Source organism: Pithys albifrons, chromosome Z, assembly GCF_047495875.1.
Source record: "Pithys albifrons albifrons isolate INPA30051 chromosome Z, PitAlb_v1, whole genome shotgun sequence".
Classification (NCBI taxonomy): domain Eukaryota; kingdom Metazoa; phylum Chordata; class Aves; order Passeriformes; family Thamnophilidae; genus Pithys; species Pithys albifrons.
Genome location: NC_092497.1, coordinates 66,561,000 through 66,582,067, shown reverse-complemented (window position 1 = coordinate 66,582,067; position 21,068 = coordinate 66,561,000). Strand labels below are relative to the sequence as shown.

Genomic DNA, 21,068 nt, shown 5'->3' with positions numbered 1-21,068 from the left:
GGACATTATTTTTGTCCTCTATTAATGCTGTGATTCCCAAGCACTAAATATTTTGATGAGCCGTCACCTCTTAATTTGGTTTAGATATATATCTACTGTAAATCAACATTTCTTATATCTCCTGTTTCCATACTTATCCTCTGTGCTGCTGGTCAACTAACATTCTACCTTTTCTCCCCTCTTTGCTGCATTAAAATGGAGCAGTAAACCTGACAGGTGAGAAGCAAAAAAGTAATCACTCTTCATTTATTAAAGAAAAGGAGAAAAAAAGAGAAAAAGTTATCATGATAATGATCTAAAGACAAAACATCTGTCAATCTTAGGTGAATGTGGACAGTAAACTATTGATCTGAAGGCAACTGTAAGATTTGCCATGTTATTTACAGCACTGAAAAGTAGTGTAATACAAGCAGAAAAGTTTCACTGCTCTTTTTCTTTTGTCTCCATGAGGTATATTTCCAAGAGATAGCACAGCTATACAATGTTCATATGGTTTCATTTGCATTTTAGTGAAGGTGAATGAGTGGTTTTTTGCTGTATCCAAAGTTCTTGAAGGAATGTGTTGTTGAGCTTGAAGTGTTAGCTGCTCTGAATCTCTGTGATGCTCTTTCCACATAGACTCAATGCTGACTTAAGTTCCACAACTGAAAATTATATGGTGACCTCATTTGTCCTCTCTGGATTTTTTCCCCTACCTATCTCAAAATCATTGCATAATATGAAAGAATTATAATGACTGGTGTAGACTGGAAAGATTAAAAAAAATCAGAATGATCCTGAGAATAATATAAGTAATACACCATTCCATTATTCTGTAAGTATTCAAAATATTCAGATACATAATTAGAAAATATTTTAGTTCTTTTAGTAGATTTATGTGAAATTGTGTTTCCCAGTACTGACTTGCAAGTGGAAAAAAGTAAATGAAGCTTGTCTCTAAACAGTTCGAGGGATTTGAGACTGCAGACTTCTAGACTTAAGGAGAAGGAAATACAGATTAAAATACTTCTTGAAAGTTAAATCGTACATCTTTAGTGTATGATATAGTCAAACTCAAGAGAAAGGAATTTCAAATTAGTTTCTCCATAATACTTTGTTTTAAACAGTACTAAAAGCAAAAAAAATCACATATAAATTTTTATCACTTCACTAAAAAGAAATTAAACTTGTGTTAAGATACTTGGCAGAGAACAGGTGTAGGGTTTTTATAGTAAAACAGTTTTACTTTTTTCAATAAAACCATAGGACTACCGACTCTCAAAGAATTCCTGCAGAAGTGTTGCTGTTTGACTTGTTTGCATAGCCTTTGAAATCTTGATGTATGTCACCAGTTTTCATCTTTTCAAAAACAGCAAGAAATCAACTGGAATAGCAACAGATTTAGCATTGTACTATTGTGAATCAATTATAAAAAAAAAAGTAGTGTTAGGTTAAAGTAAATATTGAGTACTTAGAAAAGATTTTGCTGCCATTAACCTTAACATTTTCTCAGCTCTGTTTGCACAAAGTAACTCTCCCCCTGTTTGCCTCCCCATTTTATATTACATAAAGAATGTCAGCCAGTTTGTGTTTTCATTCAGGAGCCCACAGAGAACTAATGAAGAAAGATTCCACTTTATGTATAAAAATGCAGAGTGGTAGATGTTCTTTAAATAACTTAGTTCCCCATATCTTACATCAGAAAATGATGCACACAAATAATGGGAGTCCATTTTACCAGGAAAGTCAGTCAGAACACATGTACTCTGCTTCTCTCTATAGAAAGCGAAACATACACTCCTTCCTTCCTTCCTTCCTTCCTTCCTTCCTTCCTTCCTTCCTTCCTTCCTTCCTTCCTTCCTTCCTTCCTTCCTTCCTTCCTTCCTTCCTTCCTTCCTTCCTTCCTTCCTTCCTTCCTTCCTTCCTTCCTTCCTTCCTTCCTTCCTTTCGATCATCTTGTTTTGTACAGATTGACATGAGCACTATAATTGCAATGAAAGTCTTAACTTAATTAGAAATACACTGAATCTGAGCTGTGAATATCTGTAAGTGTCATAAGAAAATGAAGATTGTGTAGTTCAGCTCTTAGAGACATGAGAGTACACAGCAAATTCTTGCTTCCTAGAAAGTGAAAAGAATAGATGTCTTTTGGGACAGGTGTCTTCTGTACTGTTCTCTGTCATATTAAAACTACCTAAAGTATGCAAGTTACTTTTTCATGAATGTGTATAAAATATTAAATATTTAATAATAGTAACCTGGGGTGTTCATTTCTAATTACATGCTCGAGACTTGGCTATTTTATAATAAAAGATACTGTTAGATAGCTTTAAAAATAGAGAACAGTGTGAATTTTTCTGAGTTTAATGTAATGATAGTAAAGTGTTGAAATGACCAGAAAGATGTACTGGAGGACCAGTCCACAGCAGAAGGCAGTTACTTTCTATCTGACATTATTATATTTAGATTCATTTTGCAAATTTTGGGTGTCCTGCCCACCATGCATAATTATTTTACCTTTGCACTGCATCAAATAGTCTTTCAGAAATAAACATCTTCCTTTCAGAATCTGATGATTAAGTCCTCAGGCACCTTTGTCAAAGCTAACATGTCTATCTTCTGTTTATGTGTGTTCACCTTCTCCATGCAGGAAGAGGGCTGAATCTGATTCTAGAAAGAGCAGCATACCCAACAGCAAGGAGGTCCCCTCTCACCATCCCACAGATCCAGTGGAGCTGCGACGCCTTAACTTTCAAACACCAGGTAAGAAACAATTATAACTGATGGAGAGCTCTGTGGTAACAAGCTGGTTACCGGTGCTGTTACGGAAAAGAAAGATTTATTATTTAGAAAAATATATTTTGATCACTTACAAGGTTTTGCACAATGTATTTCTTTGTTAGCTTTGGAAATAATTTTCTTAATTTCTTTATTTAAAGAAAAATTCTGCATGAAACAAACTTGAAGTTCTGTAAAGAAGAGCCCAAAGACACATACGCTGTATGGATGTGTTTCATGTGCTAAAATTTGAAGTTAAACATAGCAATCCTAGAAAAAATATACTGAGAAATGTATATCCCTCTAGTTATTAAAAGTATTCTTACAACCTATGAAAACAAACTTCCTTCTTATGTACTACATAATTGGACAGTCTATTAACATCATTGTCAGTTTCACAGAACACAGAAAGAAAAATGATCTTGTCTTTGAAAACAGAGCCATATGTTGTGATAAAGGAGTATGTTAACATCAGTCATTCCAAGGAAGGAGTAAATTGACATCAATCATTTCGAGGTTGCAAGCAACACAATCCCAAATATTTTATTGTCATTGTTTTTTTATTAAGCACTGTTTTCTTAAAGCTTTTCATCTGATAATCAAGAACCACCAGGAGAGAAATTATTAGTATTGAGTTTTACCACACTTTGAGAAGTCAACTTTTACTTGGTTTTACTTTGATCATGTTACATTCCAGTAGGCTTTTTTATTACAGTATGTTTGCACACAGTCCCAATCTAGTGCTAATTATGTGTAGAATCTTCATGAGCTTTATGTTTGTCAAACTTACTACATTAAGAACAAAAAAGAATGAATTCAAGCTCATAAAAGCAGGAAATTAAGTGCTTGAGATGATGAGAGGTTAACCTCAGAACCTGACATATTAGATACTACTAAAGGGTTAAGTGAACTTGCAAATCTCATTTCTAATCTTCTAAACAGTGACTATATTAAGATAAACTTGCCCCAACAGGAGTGGATCTGTAGAGGATTAAATGTGGCTAAAGATCCACGTACACTTCTTCATGCTCATGGCAGAAGTAGAAACAGAGAAGTCTGGAGGCTTGAGTTTTACCCCAACCTTGCTTTTCTAAGTCTGTTATAGTACACTGAATGCTCTTAGCAGGTGTGGCAAATTAGGTGTGTTTCAGAAGCACATTTTCTAATTTAGTTTCATCTCAGTATGGGAATCTTGTTGACATGCTCTGGGACCTCTGTATAATATGAACTTAAATGCAGTAAATAGAAATGATAGAACATTTTAATTCACAATGTAGGCTTAATGTTTCTGAGTAAAGTTTTAGTCTGTTACTCAGCAATTTCATGAAAGTTTCACATGTTTTTACAGCAATAGAAAAATACATACTAATCTTTGAAACATGAGAAGAAAAAACTTGCTTCTTAAAGTTTAACTTATGGCTAAAACAAGTCATTATTTGCATTTAGTAGAAGAGATGGCTTAATAGAATCACCAAATCATTTTGTTTGGAAAAGATCTTTAAAGTCATGTAGTCCAACCATTAACCAAGCACCTTCATGTTGAACAATGAACTACATCCTGAAGTGCCACATCCACATATTTTTTGAATACTCCAGGTCCAATCATTCCACCGCTTCCCTGGGCAAACAGTTCCTATATCTGACCACCCTTTCAGTGAAGTTTTTTGTAATATCCAATTGGAATCCCTCCGCCACAACTTGAGGCCATTTCCTCTTCCCCTATCACTTGTTGTGTGGGAGAAAATGCTGACTCCCACCGTGCTGTAACCTCCTTTCAGGAAGTTATAGAGAGCTGTAAGGTCTCCCTTTGCCTACTTTTCTTCAGATTAAATAACCACAGCTCCCTCAGCTGCTTCTCATATGACTTGTGCTCCAATCCCTTCACGAGCTTTGACACCTTTCTCTAGATACACTCCAGCACTTCAATGCCTTTCTTATAGTGAGGTGGCCCAAAACTGGACAGAGCACTTGAGGTGTGGTCTCACCAGTGCCAAATACAGGGAAACAATCACTGCCCTAGTCCTGCTGGACACACTACTGCTAATAAAGGCCAAGATGTCAGGATGATCTGTTTGTTGACCTTCTCCAACACCAAGGTCAGACTGACAGGCCTGTAGTTCCCCAGATCCTCCTTCCTGCCCTTCTTGTAGGTGGACATCCAGTCGCCTGGAACACCCCCAGTTAGACAGGACTGCTGGTATCTGAGGGAAAGAGGCTCAGTGAGTACTTACATCAACTCCCTTGGTACCCTTGGGTATATCCCATCCAGTCCCCCACAGCTGTGTACACTTTACGTGGTGTGGCAGGTTACTAACCATTTTCTCCTGGATTATGGAGGCTTCATTCTTTTCCCTACCCCTATCTTCCAGCTCAGGGGGCTGTGTATCCACAGAGTAACTGGCTCTGTTACAAAAGACTGAGGCAAAGAAGGCATTAATTACTTCAGTCTTTTCTTCATTGTTTGTCACTATGTTTTGCTCTGGATTCAATAAAGAATGGAATAATAACTAGGTATATAAGCATAATTTTCTACACTCTGTTTATTTAATCTTACCTATGTCTTAGCATGTGTAGTCTTACCTATCCATTTAATATTCATCATAATTAAAATAAAATGTGGGCAAAAAAACCCTGCTGCAAAGTGCTAACAATTTTATATGTAAAATTAATTTATTGTAATTAATTCTAAATTTATATTTAGGATGTAAAGTTATTAAGAAATGACAAAATTTGTAGCACTTATAGACACATAGCCTACTTTTCCTTGCAAGGCTGTAGTTTATCTGGGAAGTTTGCCGTTTTCTCTGAGATTAGTTGAGCAGAATGTCTGCAATCCATTTCTATTATAAATTCCTCTTTTTTGCTGAAAACTTTTTCATGGAATGAAGAATCACAATTATTATTAAAAATATAGTACAGAAATCAAATTATGATCTTTTTACCTACCACCTAAGATCCTTAGGGACAGGTCAGGTCATTATATTACTCTGCACACAACCAAATATCAAGGACAAATTCCATACCACAGTGAATTTGTCTTGCTCTGTAACATTTCCTAATTAACATGTTCTTAATGTGTAAACTTAGTCACTGAAGTTGAGATACAGTTCATGTCCTAGTAAAAGCAGAACCTCACTTAACTCAAATTAACTTCAATTAAGGTTACCATTTCATTAAATTGTGGCTAAAATTAACTTAGATAGTTAGATCATGCTGGAATGTTTATCCAGCTTCAACCAGCAGCACACCATCAAACAACATGTAATAAAATCTTCTCAAGACATAAAAAGAGTAACTAGGGAAAGGCTGTGCGTTCAGGATACCAGTTTGGGGGTTTTTATTCTTTCACTTTCAAGTGTGTAGGGTTTTTTTCACTTAGGTAGCAGAAATAAGTAGTGGGGTACTGCAAAGGAGGCAACTGAGAGAAGGGATTGAGGCTGATGTGGTTATGTGTCGAGTTCCTTTTACAGAGACAGCTGCAGTCACCCTCATACAATGGCCTCACCTAATTGTGTAAGATACTATTTTTCAGTGTTGCCTATAGATAAAATGAGTGACAGAGTGGTGAAGGTACTTTAAAAACCAGGGTATGCAAAGTCCGTAAAAAAGCATCAGGATAGATGATTTTATGTAATTCTTATTATAATGATTTATTCCTTTGGATTATGAAAGCCTCCACAATTTGCTTGGAGCTTTCTAGGAAGACCAGTTACTTCCAGTCAGAGAGATAAAAAAAGTTTATAATGAACCCATAGTGTACAGCTGTGTTAGAGAAGAAAGTATTAAATTACATTGGCCTGTCTGGACTGCCAGTTTTCACTGGGAGAGTTGAATGAGACACTTCTATAGAATTCTGGATTGTCATAAACTTTAGTATTTTGAAAGATTTCTAAACAGCTTCTTTCCATAAATACTGTCAATCATATATTCTGAGTACAGAAAGGTCTGATTACATACAGCTATCAAAATAATTTGAAAGCAGAACTACTGGCCTAATTTGAATTTCTAACCACAAGCATAAATCAGTCCCAATACAGGTGAATAGGAATAAATTTTGGAAGAAAATACGTGAAAGCAATATTTTATCTTTGATGATATTTAGAGAATAATTTAGGCACAATTATTTTGTACTTCTCATAAAATTGTCAATTCAGTATGACGATGTTGTAAAATTGCACAGTCTAAACTACCAACACAGCAAATATCTTGCTTTCCTTTCACTTTTTATTGCCCTGTCAGTACAGAATTACCTCGTTCACTAACACAGTACTCACCTAAAGAGTTCCCTTCCTTACCTTGTCCAGGAAGGATGAAATCCATCTCTGGCTTCTCTCCTCACTGGATAGAGTTACTCCACAGATAAGTTTCAAATTTTGCCTTGGCATTTGGGATGGCATACAGGTCTATACCTAAGAGCAAGATCCCATGTCCATGTGTGTTATCCAAGAAATGTGTATATGTTAGATAAGCCCGTATGCCAATGAGTGGGTCACAGTTGTGCCAAGTTCTCTTTGAGTAAACACAAAAATACCCAATATCTCAGTAGGATTTCACTTTAAAGTCTGTTATTCTTCCATAACTGGAGTAGCTGAGGGAAACTCACATTCTTATAATTCTGCAAGTTTTCTATTAAAATCATTAACCTGTGCACAAATTTTAGAGGTCTCTATGCCACATGGGATGGTCAAGGTAAGCAAGGGCTAGTAGTTAAGCCCTCACAAAGGTTTCATCAAATAAGGAAGCCCAGTTTTTCAGAGGAAAATTAACTGAAATTAAGTGGTTTGAGTGGGTTTTGAGAGACTCAGGCTCAGGCAAAGACTGCCAGTCAGCCAGAGAAATAAACTGACTCATGCTTCAAAAGTAACTGATTTTTTTAATCCTTATTTAACTATAAAATATGTCACACTTATAAGTAATTTGTGTAATTGGTTGCCAATTAAACAATTATCTCATTATATCTTATGAACTAAATAAGATATTTTGAAATACAAGAAAAATAAATAGAATTATTACAGCTCTAAGTTAGAGACTTCTTTTTATTAGATCACTAAATACTATAAACTTTCTCCCTGAGTTGCTAAGGAAATTCCACAAACTTATTTCCAAGATAAAGCAGAAAAAGTGTAAAACATGTCTAGAAGAAAAGGGCACAAATGAAAGAAGCTTGAAAAAGTGATGCCTGCATTTAGTCACTTGCTTTGCAAGATGGCAGGAAATATCTTCCCATTGTTTATCTACACAATGTTCGTTTATGATAATCATGACAGTGCTGAAGAAAACACTGTGGTTTGTCTCCATGGCAAAACTATACTGGAAATACTTTCTTGTAGTGAGCCATTGTCCATATAGATCTTTATATGAACTTCTTTCATATGGAGGCTTTAGGCACCTGGGGTTTCAGGTGGAAGTGGCACTTCTCTGATTACCCACTTCATTGCTTTCAACCTCAAGGCAACCAAAATCTGCTTAGCTAGGAGATGAAGTTGAAAATTCTTCTCCTCACAACAGTAATCTTTTTTTCTTCCCTGGACTTTAGCCCATAGTTTTGCAATAGGTTATTGTGTTTAACATTTTTAGATCAGGATCTGAAAACTAGGTTTCTGCTTTTCTCACTATTTTATACCTCGCTCAGAGCTGGTGCTCTGGACTATGGAGATCCTAAGGCTGCTTCTTAGAGCTCAGTCTTTGATACAGAAGAACAAAAACTATTTTCATTCCAGAATAAGTGATCTAGTTTTGAAGAACTTAAAATGTTCTGGAATAGAAGTGACGTGTTATATATGCATTGGAAACCATTTTAGCTTATCTCTTGCAGAATGATGTATTTCTCTAGAGTTTGTCTTGTAAATTTATTTTTCTAAGTTCAAACTCTGGCCTAGCTCTGACTTTATGAACAAGAAATTTTAAAGTAACAGTAATTTTTTGTCATATATAGTAAAGGCATTCTTGCTAAATTTTCATGGATGCTGAATTCCTACTGAATCAGGGCCATATTTCTATTTTCCATATCTGAATTTTAAATAGGTATTTCTTTTTGATTAGGGTAACTATCAGTAACAATAACCACTGTTACTGATTCCTTCATTTTTCTTCCTTTTTCTATAAAGGCAGAGCATCTTAATACATATCCACATACCACAGATTGGTATGTGTAAGGGCATTCTGAGTTACTAAATAAAAATAAGCACGTAATAAATCAGTTTGTAAAATCACAGTCTATTAATTCAGTATGGACCTAAAATGCCAGTCATTCCTAAATAAATTTCTGTGACAATGTGTCACATTTTCAGTTTCTCTAGATTGTAGTCTGTATACCAGCAGAAATGCTCTTTATCTCTAACTTCATTCTTGTTTATTGTCGGTATGTCAGCCTACAGTTAGTAAATAAATGTGTGTTCTGTAAATGTTTCTAAAGACTCTTATCATAAACCCTGACAACAAACAAAATCCTAATTTAATGCACTAATGTCAAGACCAAAACATCCACTGGTTTCAGTGGGATAAAGGAATATAATTAACAGGTTTAATGTCTGTTAATAGGCAGAAGAATTCTGACCTTGCTCTCTTAGTTTTTCCTTCAAATGGTGGCACAAATGATATTCTGTATTCCTTAGTCTTGTGTTTGCCACAGATTAACCAGAAGCTAATTTTCACTGTAATCAAACTATGCATCCTTCTTCAATACACATGAAGGGGTTAGCACTAGGCTGAATAAGATCAATCACATCTACCTATCTTCTGTGAAATCTGGAAATAAAAGCTTCTAATGGATATAATTTCTGCCATGTTTTGCATGTTTTGGGGATTTTCTTTTTGTTGGAGTTTTCAAATGTTTTTATCTCTTTTTTTAAAAAGAGATACCCTATTTAAAAGAAAATTTGAAAGCATGTTTTCAGCATGGTGTTTCTTTTGACTTTGTAGCATGTCACAGGATCTGTTGTATTTTAGCTGTAATTTGTCTTTAAGTTGTTGTGTTGTCAAAACATATGTTGATTGATGTGGAAGTGTGTCATCAAATACATGTATTTTCTTACATGTAGCCACAAAAGTGAGTTTAGCTGTATTTTGAGGGAGCTCTTTTGAGTCGAGTTTTACACCAGCTGTTTACATTAATCTCAGCAGGAGCCTCGTGCTTTTGCATGAGATATGATGAGATCTTAAAATGTTTGTTCATAGCATATTCTGTTACGATTCACAGACTGATTACATAAAAAAGTCCTCCAGCAGTTCTTTTAAAAAATAGCTATTTTTATCGTCTCAGTAGAGCACATTTGTATATTTCATATATGAAAATATACCAAATGCAGTTATATCACTTCATAATTTAACTGAAAAATACTATTTGAGAAAAGTTACTATGTCCAAGTGTAAGTGCCTAAAATGAGTCATGCAGAAAGGTTTTATACGCAGTTAAAATTTGTGAATTTCTGAAATTATAAGTAGTTCCTCTTTTTGCCTTAGAAAATTAAAATTTTATTTCAAATTTCATTTTCGCACAAAGTGTTTGATATGAAATCTCCCCTTGGAAATGCCAAGTGGCATACAGAGAAGCATATAGACAAAAATAGTTTAAAAAAAGAACGGGTGTTCAGCATCCTTAAAAAAATATTCCTTCACAGTGAGCTAATTACTGTGATTTGTGTTTGTGATGCTCGTTATTAAGTTCATCATGTGATGAACAAGTCATACTTGTTGGGTTTATGTCCTTTATGTTTACGGTAGGGTAACTGCACCTTTAAACATCTTAGTTGAGTTTCCAGATGCTGTTTTGTGCATGTCTGAAGTGCCTGTATGTACAAGATTGATGGATTATGATGGTCTACTGCTGTTACTAATTTGTTTCCCATTTCCGATTGGCTTTTACTTTTTACAGCTTTGAGCAGTAATTCAGTCCCCTACGCCTCCCTGATTGGCTCTGTGTCCTCCCTCTCTAGCCAAACTACCACTCAGTCCTTATATGATAATAACTCTCTCCCACGATTCGCTCGAAAAGGTCTAAACATCTTTGTCTCTATTATTTTCTCTGTTCAAGCACTGTTTTAGATGTACATCAGTCCACCTCCATTTCTGGATCAATCTAGAGTTCTCTTGTGCCTTTTCACTCACATGTTTTCCATAGGGGTGCTTGATCTGGATCAATCAGTGTAATTATTAGATGACTGTCACCCAGACTCATTTTGAGAGTAGCCAAGTCCTAATTGAAATTTCCAAGAAAATGGGAGACAAGCAGAACTGTGCCAAATAAATTATTACTAAGAGACTAATTTTCTAATTTGCATTTATAAGGACTATCCCCATTGTATCTGAATATTCTGCTGTGTTAGTTGACTGACAACTTGCCTTAATATCTTCTTTAAATATGTCTTACCATGACAGATGTGCTATGAAGATAATATAAGATATATATGTATAGGGTCAGAAGAATTAGAGCCAGGCTGCTGGACATTATTTTGGACTCTAGAATGACGCCTGAAATCTCAAAGAATCAAAAAGAACTAAAAGCAAAATTAAAGAAAAGAAAAATATGCTATAGTGTGACTGTGTTGTAACTACATGGTCATTTTCAGCTATGTTTAAAGGAAATGCAGGTCAACTGTCTTAGGCATGCTCTTGAAATTCATGGTGACAAAGCAAACTGCATTATGCAACATGGCTTCCAGCTTGAGCCCCCTTGAGTCATTAGTGTTTTCCTTTTTAATTTCAAGAGATCCTGGGGTTCACTAGCTTAACTTTTTCTTGCCAGCTTGGATTTCCTTTTAGGTGTGATAGTATAAATCATGAAGAGAAGAAAATAAGCATTTTGAAGAAGGGCCATGAGTACTAATAGCGTGAAGTAAATATGTTCACAAATTTTTGCCTGTCAAATCTTAAGCTGGCAGATTGTTCTAGTTGACCCCGCATCTTTTTTGTCTTTCTTTTGCCTTGCTGTTCCTGTACAACCTTGCACAGCCATCTCTATCTCCAGTTCCCAGCTCTTCTTCCTTTTTTTCATTCATTATCTTCATCAGTGGACAAAGATGTTTACACCTGAAGTAGATTGTAGGTTCTTTTAGGGGTTGATAAATGGGGTTTCATATTAAGCATATTTTAAGGTACTAGTGCAGTCAGTACATGTGTCCAGTCAAACTGTACAACCCCTGCCTCTACAATCTGCTACTAGTGAAAACATTTTTGAAGTTCTAATTGTCTGATGTCCAATGTTGTCTTCAGTGACTGTTGTCTAAAAGCACTGGTGCGTGTTATTCTGGTCATTCATAGCTGCATGTCAGTCACCTCAAAATTTTCATAAAATATTGAAGTATTTCTAATTTAGTCAGAATACTTAGTCTTCCTAGACCTTTATGCATTATTATTAATTTTCAAGCTCTCCATTTCATTTTTTATACTTTATTTTATAAGTTAGTTTTATGTTGGTTTGAGGTTTCTTTGTTTTTTACCATTTCCTTTGCTGGTTGAGGTTACCCTGGTAACCTTCATTATTCAAGTTAATTTTTCTTGATTATGCATAAGTCACTTTGTTTTCTGTCAAAACACTATTCTTTCCCCTTTAGGGCTCTTTCAGTGTCTTTTCCTCACATTTTCTCATTTAATTCAACAGAGTTTCCATTTCATGCAGTGCAGGAGAAGGAGTTTGAAATGACATTAAGAGTCATTACTCAAAGCAGAGGTTGACATCAGGTCTAACTGTCTCATTTTTCCATGCCTAGCTAAACTCATTGACTCATATTACAGTAACTCTTTCCTCTACACTAGGAATGTTAGCTTGGGGAAAATGCTTAGTGACTTCTTTTAATTTTGCTTCAGAGCTCATCTATCCAGAGCATGTCCTGCTTTGAGTAACCAAACTATTTGCCTGCTTCTCTCACATATGACATCTATACTATTTACACATTTCTGGACATTCTAACTACTGCATTTTCTAAATTTTAGAGCAACGCTAGCACTGTAGTATACTTTAAATTCTGTTCTTCTTTCTTCTTCAACAGGTATGGCCAGTCATCCCCCAATACCCATCTTGGAACTTGCAGATCACATTGAAAGATTGAAAGCGAATGACAATTTGAAGTTCTCACAGGAGTATGAGGTAATTTTCCCATCTTTCTTATTATTCAAATTGTTTAAAATGTTGTGCTTGCTGTCTCCCAGACTTTTCTCTAATATCGTGCCAGGTTTGGATGATAGCAAAACCATGATAAAAAATTATGTGAAAAATGCCTACATTGGTGAAGTGGCTCCTTTGCTCATAAAATTCTGTTCTGTTTTATAAGGATACACGTCAATTAGATTCCGTGAGCACTTACTTGAAGTAGTGAATGATGCAGCACTTACTTCTTTCAACATACACAAGCATCCATTTTCCATGTAGTTAAAAAATCCTTAGATAATTTTTAAAATTTCCTGTGTAATGTTGATAGGATTCATACAGTGCAAGCTCCAAAGAACACTCAGTCCACTCCTTTAATTTCGCATGGATAAAAGAATTTGCAAGTGCCTCGTGTCTTTTTTAATGAAACAATTTCAAGACATTGTACTTTCCTCCTTTCAACAGTGCCACTTTGTTAAATTTGGAATTATGAGAGCATGAAAGACTTTAACCACAAGAGAGTAATCATTTACAAGCCACCTTGTCAGTTACCCATAGGGTATATATGTATGCTTTAGTGGAGAGTAACAGCCTCTCAGGTCAATAGTTTATGGCTAAGGTACATAGACAGCCACCCATTAAACATAGTAAATTATAGCTGTTTCTTTAATACTAAAATACTATCTATGTCCAGAATATGTGGATAAAGTATGCACTGAACCATCAGTAACAGAGTGCTTCTTTAGATCAGCTGTAGGCGATCGTGTCAGTGATCCAAGGATTAACGACTCCCAGAGGGATCACTGACACAGTATTTGTTTGTAGTCTGTTGTGTCACTAATCCTTTCTTAAAATCCTTCAACACTTTGTTAGCATGCTGGAGTAAAAGCTTGTGTTACTCTTATTGTTTTTAGGGACTGCACATTTATTGCATTTGAAAGTTAATATGGACACTGACAGTGCAATAAAAAAACCCACCGAAGATAACTTTGAGTTCCTTTCATGTTGATTTCATAGTAACATGTGACTGCATGGTGCAGAAATAGGATCCTTTTCCATTTTATTTTAAAAGTCTTGACAGAAAATATTAAAAGTTAATACTAATTGCTATGATAAAGAATTAGAATTTCTTATTATTTAATTGAATGCACTGTTCATAAAGACCTTAAGACTGCTCTAAAAATAGTCTTATTAGATGTCAAAAGGAAAATAAAGTTTCAACAATTCATGGAAATAACTTTGTTTGAAGACCATCTTAGGCTTGCTGTTTACTGCTCCGATCACAAAAAGCGTAGGAGAATCTTCTCACTTTTCAGTGTGTAAATCTTGTATTCTTAAGTGTAAAAATTGTAACAGACAGGGAAATATATGTAGCAGAATGTTCACCATAAAAAAGGTAAAATTTGGTACAAATTTGAAAGTAATTTTCTATTTTACTGTAGGCAAAGTGGTTTTTTTCTGTGTAGGAAATTCTTTTTAGAAGTCATATAATGTAGTATAATTTCTAGAAAAATAAACAACTCAGCTTCACTACATCTTGAACATATTGTGAAGATTACATGGTTCATATGCTGTAATATAACTTAAAAATTTTTGTGGTTTATATTTGCTCTTTATTATTTAAATCATTAAAATCATCTTGAGAATGTAATATTAATAATTCATAACCAGCATGATGAAGATACATTATATCATTACATTCCTAATCTCTCCCTCCAGAGGTTTTTTTTAACCTGTGTAAACCGGACAGCTTTCACTTTCTTCTTTTTTCTTCTTTTTTTTTTTTTTTAACAAAACATACCATCTGGACCGCAATGATCAGATATTTAAAATTAGAATGTGGGCAACTGTGGGTCAACCTAAAGCTTCATTCATACTGTTTTGTCCAAGAGGGTTCAATGTTTATCCTTCATTTATCCTTGAAATCCCAGCTGTAGAGATACCACTTCATTTCCACCTAGTCCAAGATTCATCCATTTTGAAACAGAACTAGTGAAAAGCACTGTTACTTGGTTTCATGGTCTAGGCTTAGTGGACTAAGGCTGTGCATTCCTGTAGTCTCTCTTGTGCCAGTCCTGGCACTAGCACATGTGCAGCTGTTCAAGGATTATCTCAGGAAATAGATTCAGCTGAAAACTAATTGTTTTATTTTTCTTTGCTGTTTTCAGTTGGATCATTTCCCTCAACTAGCTCACCACATGTCTGCTTTAGCTCTAATGCCAGCACAAGTGAGCTGGTGGGTACATTTGTGGTCAGGGATTGGGACCTTCTATTTCAGTCGCGATTCTCACTACCATCACTAAAAAAACAAATTGTGAGGCAGAAATAGGTACAGATGATAACTGTTCAGTTATTGTCACTTCAGATAACATTTGAACTGGTGACGCAGAAGGAAATAGAGATAGTTTTCATCTTCAAAGTTGAAGGAATTACATGAAGCAGGAAACTACTCACTTTTATTGATACTAGCAAAGTCGTCCAATTAATTGCTATTTAGGGAAGCAAACAGTTTGCATCTGTTACCACTGATGATTTTTTTCTTTTTCTATGATACTCTTTCCTCTGTGGTGTTTGATTATTTTATTTTACTTTTTATGAAATAGCTTATATTGCCTAGATGAAATTCTTTAAAAATAGACTGATGGTATATAACTGTTATGATGACTTTGTTATACCATAAAATGAAATACATATTAACAGTTTCCTGATGAACACTGAGTTCTCCTCCCTCTTTCAGGAGGTTAGCTCCATTTCTAAAGGATGTTTGTTTTTTAGCATACCCTGCCTTGGTTGCCACTTCAAGAGAATTACTTGTTTCACAACTCAAACACATCTCTTCATATCCTTAGCAATCTTTTCAGCTATTCAGAAGTATTTAAATACTTACCTCTATCTATTCTATATTTGTTCCTGTTCCATCCACTTGCTTTTGATCAGAATTTCTGATCAGAATTCAATACAAGTTGGGGTTTTTTTCTCCTTTTGGACAAATATTGCTTCCTTGCCTGCTCCTGCTTTCTCTTCAGCCAAACAGAAACCTACCCGTATCTTCACAACTACCAAAAGAGTGTCCTCTGCTGATTTATGCCCTCTGGCATTATTTTCTAATGAATCCCTCTAACTTCCTTGTGGTCCTGCAAGGTGAAGGATGAGACCAGACAGGATTGCTTTCTTCAAAAATCCCAAAGTGAACCCCCTGTTCTTCATTCCTCTGGCATAAAGCTTTGCAAATGGGGGTTTCCTGGTGTAAGAGTTTTTGTGGTGTTGGATTTTTTTTATCTTTTTTTAAATTTCTGAGAATATGTTCCTGTTGTGCTATGTGAAACCTAATTGAGAAACCACCTGAACTTCCTGTTAAGTAAGTCCAAACTATATTCCTCTGCACACTGTTTGTGCAAGGAACATCCAGGGTAATATGTCAAGTTGGGAAAGAAGCATTGAAAAAAAATAAGCAGTAATATGCATAGTATAAATTATATATTCTCAGGGAAAAAAAAAGAGGAAGAGTACAATCCCTTCATTGCTGTGATCTGGTAAAGGGAGTATATTCTTCAGTGTCAAACACCTTCTAGCTATGTAGTAGCGTTTTCTAAGGTTCAGTGTCATCAACTGGATGAGTTTCTGCTTCTAGAAGTCTTAGGAAACTATTTCATAATGTCTCTCCAGGGCATCTCCTACCTCAGCACTTACAGTGTATGATCAGAACAGTGGAGATTTCTTCTATTACACTTGTCTCACAACTTCACCTTGAGGACCAGTTTTTACTGGACAACAGGGGCCACGCCTGAAAGATTATGACTGTTGCACGATTACAATAAACTTTCAATTCACCTGTTGGATAAAGTGGCTCTGTTACTTCAGAATTAATTTTTCATAATCCATCATTAATTTTTGTTAGCTTGCAATCCCCAAACCTAAACAAAATGTTGAGTTACACTGTTACCATGACATATCATTTGTCACACAGTTCTTTTGTGTTCTCTAATTTAAAGGCAAGGTTGATCCCAGCTGATTATTATTAAGCACTTGCTGACACTGGCAATTTCAGTGGGATTTGTATGTAATGTAAGGCTCCATATGGACTTGACAGCTGCTAAGCAATAAGCTGTATTCAGAAGAAACTGACCTTTACATTATGTCTCCTTAACTCAGGCTTCAAAATTTAAGAACAAAAAAAAATGATCATGGAGGCAGACAGAATAAGAACAGTAATGTTCTGTCTACTCTGTCCAATACACTAGATGTATTTGTAAAATCATTTACTTCTGTAGGGAACAGAAACATCACTTCCTCCAAAGTAGATTTCTGAGAACTGTTAAAATAATTTCACATTTTTTTACCTGAGTCCATAGTCATTGCTTTACACCCTTAAGGAAGTAGATTCAGATGCATACTATTGTGGTGTGAGATCCTGTCACTGCAACACAAAAATTGCATTGTCAGCCTGTATGTGCTGGTTTATGATTTACTGGATGTGTGTGTATGCAGTGATAACAAATGTTACAATAAGTTGTATTTAATTTAATGTTTTCTCCCATTGGATTTCCTTCTGTAAATTACAGACAATCTTTTCCTTTAACAATGAGTATTGGAAAACATTGAGATTTTGACATTGTTTTATTGTAGCTTTTCATAGTCAGTTGGTAGAATTTGTGATGAGAAGACGGTTTCCTGAATATGGTATATTTCTCTTTTTGTAAAACACTGGCTACTAGAACACAGTAAATCTTGTATAGTGGAAGAAAATGGGACGTTTACTATCATTATTAATACACTTTCGAAGTCCAGAAAGAACAGATAATGCACTGAATGATTTTCTACCAAAGAAACAGATGCACTTAGCTGTTATATCATTGTAGATAATAGTGACTCATATGCAAAAATCAATTTTTTGCTCAGCAAAAATGTGTTTTCCATTGTTTATCTTTACAATAGTTTCCTCTTTTAAATATTGCAAGCATTGTTTATTGGTATTCTGCAACTTTCATAGGATGAGCTCCATCTATTGAGAAACAATTTGTGTAGTCAGTGAACAACGAAAAGTTGTCTTCTTATTAATAGCACAGGGCTGTTGCATTCACTTAGAGTGTTTGGTGCTTAGTTCCACCTGCAGTACTATCTCAGCCAGCAGGATAGCTATGATAGAGAATTTTCAAGACAGAGCGGGAATCCGTAGTGCCGCTAGTTGAGATTAACAGTGGTGGTTTATCTCCTTCTTTAGTGTTGTGAATGCTTTGTTGGGATAACAGCATTTGTTTATGTTTATATAACTAAAATAAACAAATCACAGAAAGCTGGTCTTACATATTAGAATATGTTTTGGTCTGATACCTAATGGTATTTTGCCAAGGAACTCCACAGAGACAGTTTAATTAGTCAAATAACTACCTGAAAGAAGGTTGTAGCAAGGTGGGGATTGTCGTCTTCTCCCAGGTAACTAGCAACAGGACGAGAGGACATAGCCTCAAGCTGTGCCATGAGGGGTTCAAGCTGGGCATCAGGAAGAATTTTTTCACTGAAAGAGAAGTCAAGCATTAGAACAGGCTGCCCAGGGATGTGATGGAGTCACCATTCCTGGACATGTTCAAGAAAAAACTGGATATGGCATTCAGTGCTGTGGTCTAGTTGAGAAGGTAATAATCTTTCAGAGGTTGTACTCAATGATCTTGGAGTCTTTTCCAACCTTAATGATTGTCTGATTCTATTCTGTAATAAATATCAGTTTTATTTTGCCTCACTGAAAACAGTAATACATGTATGAAGAGAAAAGTACACCTTATAGCACGAAAAATTATTCAAGGGTAGACTATAAAGGTCATTATAGGTAAAACTGAATGTTGTGGAGGCTTTTTAGAAAGATGAATTTGCAATATTTTTAGGGACTTACAGAGAAAAATTGAGGAATCAATGAGAATTTCACTCCTTCTTCATTTCTAAAAAAAATGTTGACAGTGCTTTAAAAATATGTGGAAAATTTAAGGTAGAACCAGTGTCTCATACAAGATTCAGTTTGGTATTTAGGAACTACTGTATTTCACACACTGTGTAAAACAAAACAACAGGATGCTGTAATCACAAAAATATTTAAAACTAAGCAAGTTATTTCATTACTCAGGTATTCTTCTGCTCCTGATACTTATTCCCTCCTACCTGAAATTGAGTGTAATCCTCTGTTTTCACAAAATGATTTCCATGATAACTGGTTATGATATCATGGTCAAAGGATTTTAATTGTAGGTGGGGAATAAACAGATTAGGTTTAAGACTGGAGGCAAAGAAGTAAAAACCAAAATGATTCATTTTTAAAAGCTAGGTTGTCTAAAGCTTTTGTAAAGGAGACTCTCCTTCAAAGATATTTTCAAATAATGCTTATTTTTCTCCTTAAGGATACTTTAATTACATGCTTATACAGATTATTTGATCCCATTGGAATCAGGTTTTACGTTATTTCATGTGGTCATAAGAATATTACCCTGATGTTGTACAGGAAATATCTTTATTCTTGAAAGGAGTTTGGCAAGAGCCTTAATTGTATTTCTAGCTACTCTTGAACAGTTGGGTCACTTTCCTTTGAAAGTTATCTAGAAATGTTTCAACTGCAATTTTAATTGTTTTTAGTACCAGGATGCAACTTGGTATTAGAGTTTCTAAAGTGGTTCTAGCCATGCAAAATATGTGGAGTTTTCCCCCATATTGTTGAAAGTGGTAGCCTTTACAGTGTGATGGGAAAGTCTCTCTCTTAATTAAAAAACATAATTCCAGTTGGCAAGTTGCCACAATCATGTATTAATGGTCATGCATCTAACATTCATGTTTTGATAATGCAGTATGTAAATCTCATTCTCTTAGCAAACGTCCTGAATAATACTATATCACTCTACTATGAATTCATCAACTGTGGTATGAAATTCTCATCACAACTGCTGACATTGGTAAAAGAGGGTCAAATTGTTAATTTTTATGCATAGCTGAGTACTTACCCCAGTTACGTTAAGTGCATTTGCATTGCTATCCTCTCAAATTTTCCTTTTTCTTGTTTTTTCTCTACCTGGTCTTAAGTTTGTGAGCAATGGTCCTCAATGATTTAATTTGTAGTGAATCACACACCTGCAGTGGTGAGAAATTCTTTACATAACATGCTTCCTTCTTCTTCTGGGCTTGTGAAATCTATGAAGTAACTCACAATCCCCACATTCCACAAAAAAATTAACACTGCTGGCTCCTAATTTGCTTGCTTAGTGACCCTTATTAGAGCAGTGTTACAGAGCAGGCAGACATGTGCCAGCTTACACCAGGAGGGATAAAATTTTTGTCACACTGATTCCTTCCTCGGTACTGAACCAAAATACACTCCTGGAAGACTTACAATTCCAACAGGGAACATTTCCCTTGTATTTAAGTAATGTAAAAGAAAATTGCACGGTGAGTAGCTACAGAGTTTACTGGAGTGGAGTTGCTTGAAATTCTTCTGGTTACCATGACTATTAGTCAATGAACTATTTTATGGATGATGCATTGTACTAGTAAATATTGCTCAAGTCTTTTCCCACTAACAGATCAGACTTTTTTCAGTAGTCAACCATTCAGAACACAATAGTGGAAAGATTTGTCAAAGCTTGGGAGGGAAATAACAGTATTACAGATATCTTTATTTCTTTTGCGCAAAGCACTCATACTGCACAGTTCTACTGTGAAGAAATCCAGTTCTTTGTTAATGACAGCTTTATTGAAGGCAAGCTTTCAGAATGAGAATACTTGAAATCCTGTTAAAGTGCCATCCATTAAACCATTAAAGCACTCATTAAAACTGTTAGTACGGACTTGTTATTCATTAGTTATTGGTCTTTCACACTTCTAAAATGCATCTGCCAATACCACTCAACTCTTTGTTGCTGTGTGGCTATTAAGTCTGAGGAAATACAGATTAACTTTCTTTTGATAAAATGGTGCTTTGTGGGAGGATAGTAAGGCCACAAAGTGGTTTGGATTGGTGAGAAAAACAGGAAATACTGAAGTTCAATCCATTAGCCTGGTTTTGATAATTTATGTTAAATATGTCTGCATGTAGACCTAAATGGTAATCACTGAATTACACCATCTGGCCGTATGTTTGGGTTTTTTCTTGTTATCAATCAGTAGTTCTACATTGCTTACATATTAAGGAGAGAAAAGTAGAAGAATAATACTGACTAGTTCAAGCTAAGCCTTAAATGTAAAGTATTCTTAA

At 35.2% G+C, this 21,068-nt stretch overlaps 1 protein-coding gene across 18 annotated transcripts in view; it reads left to right on the top strand.

Annotated features, from left to right (window-relative positions):
* PTPRD (protein tyrosine phosphatase receptor type D) overlaps positions 1-21,068 on the top strand; it is a 368,346-nt gene that overhangs the window by 281,294 nt on the left and 65,984 nt on the right. For 11 of the 18 annotated variants that reach the window (XM_071579819.1, XM_071579817.1, XM_071579826.1 and 8 more), the window contains 2 exons: positions 2,630-2,742; positions 12,744-12,841. In XM_071579819.1, coding sequence (XP_071435920.1) covers positions 2,630-2,742; positions 12,744-12,841 — 211 coding nt within the window. Of the gene's footprint in view, positions 1-204; positions 217-2,629; positions 2,743-12,743; positions 12,842-21,068 lie in introns of all 18 variants that reach the window. The other 7 variants (XM_071579825.1, XM_071579818.1, XM_071579814.1 and 4 more) reach the window with 1 other exon arrangement.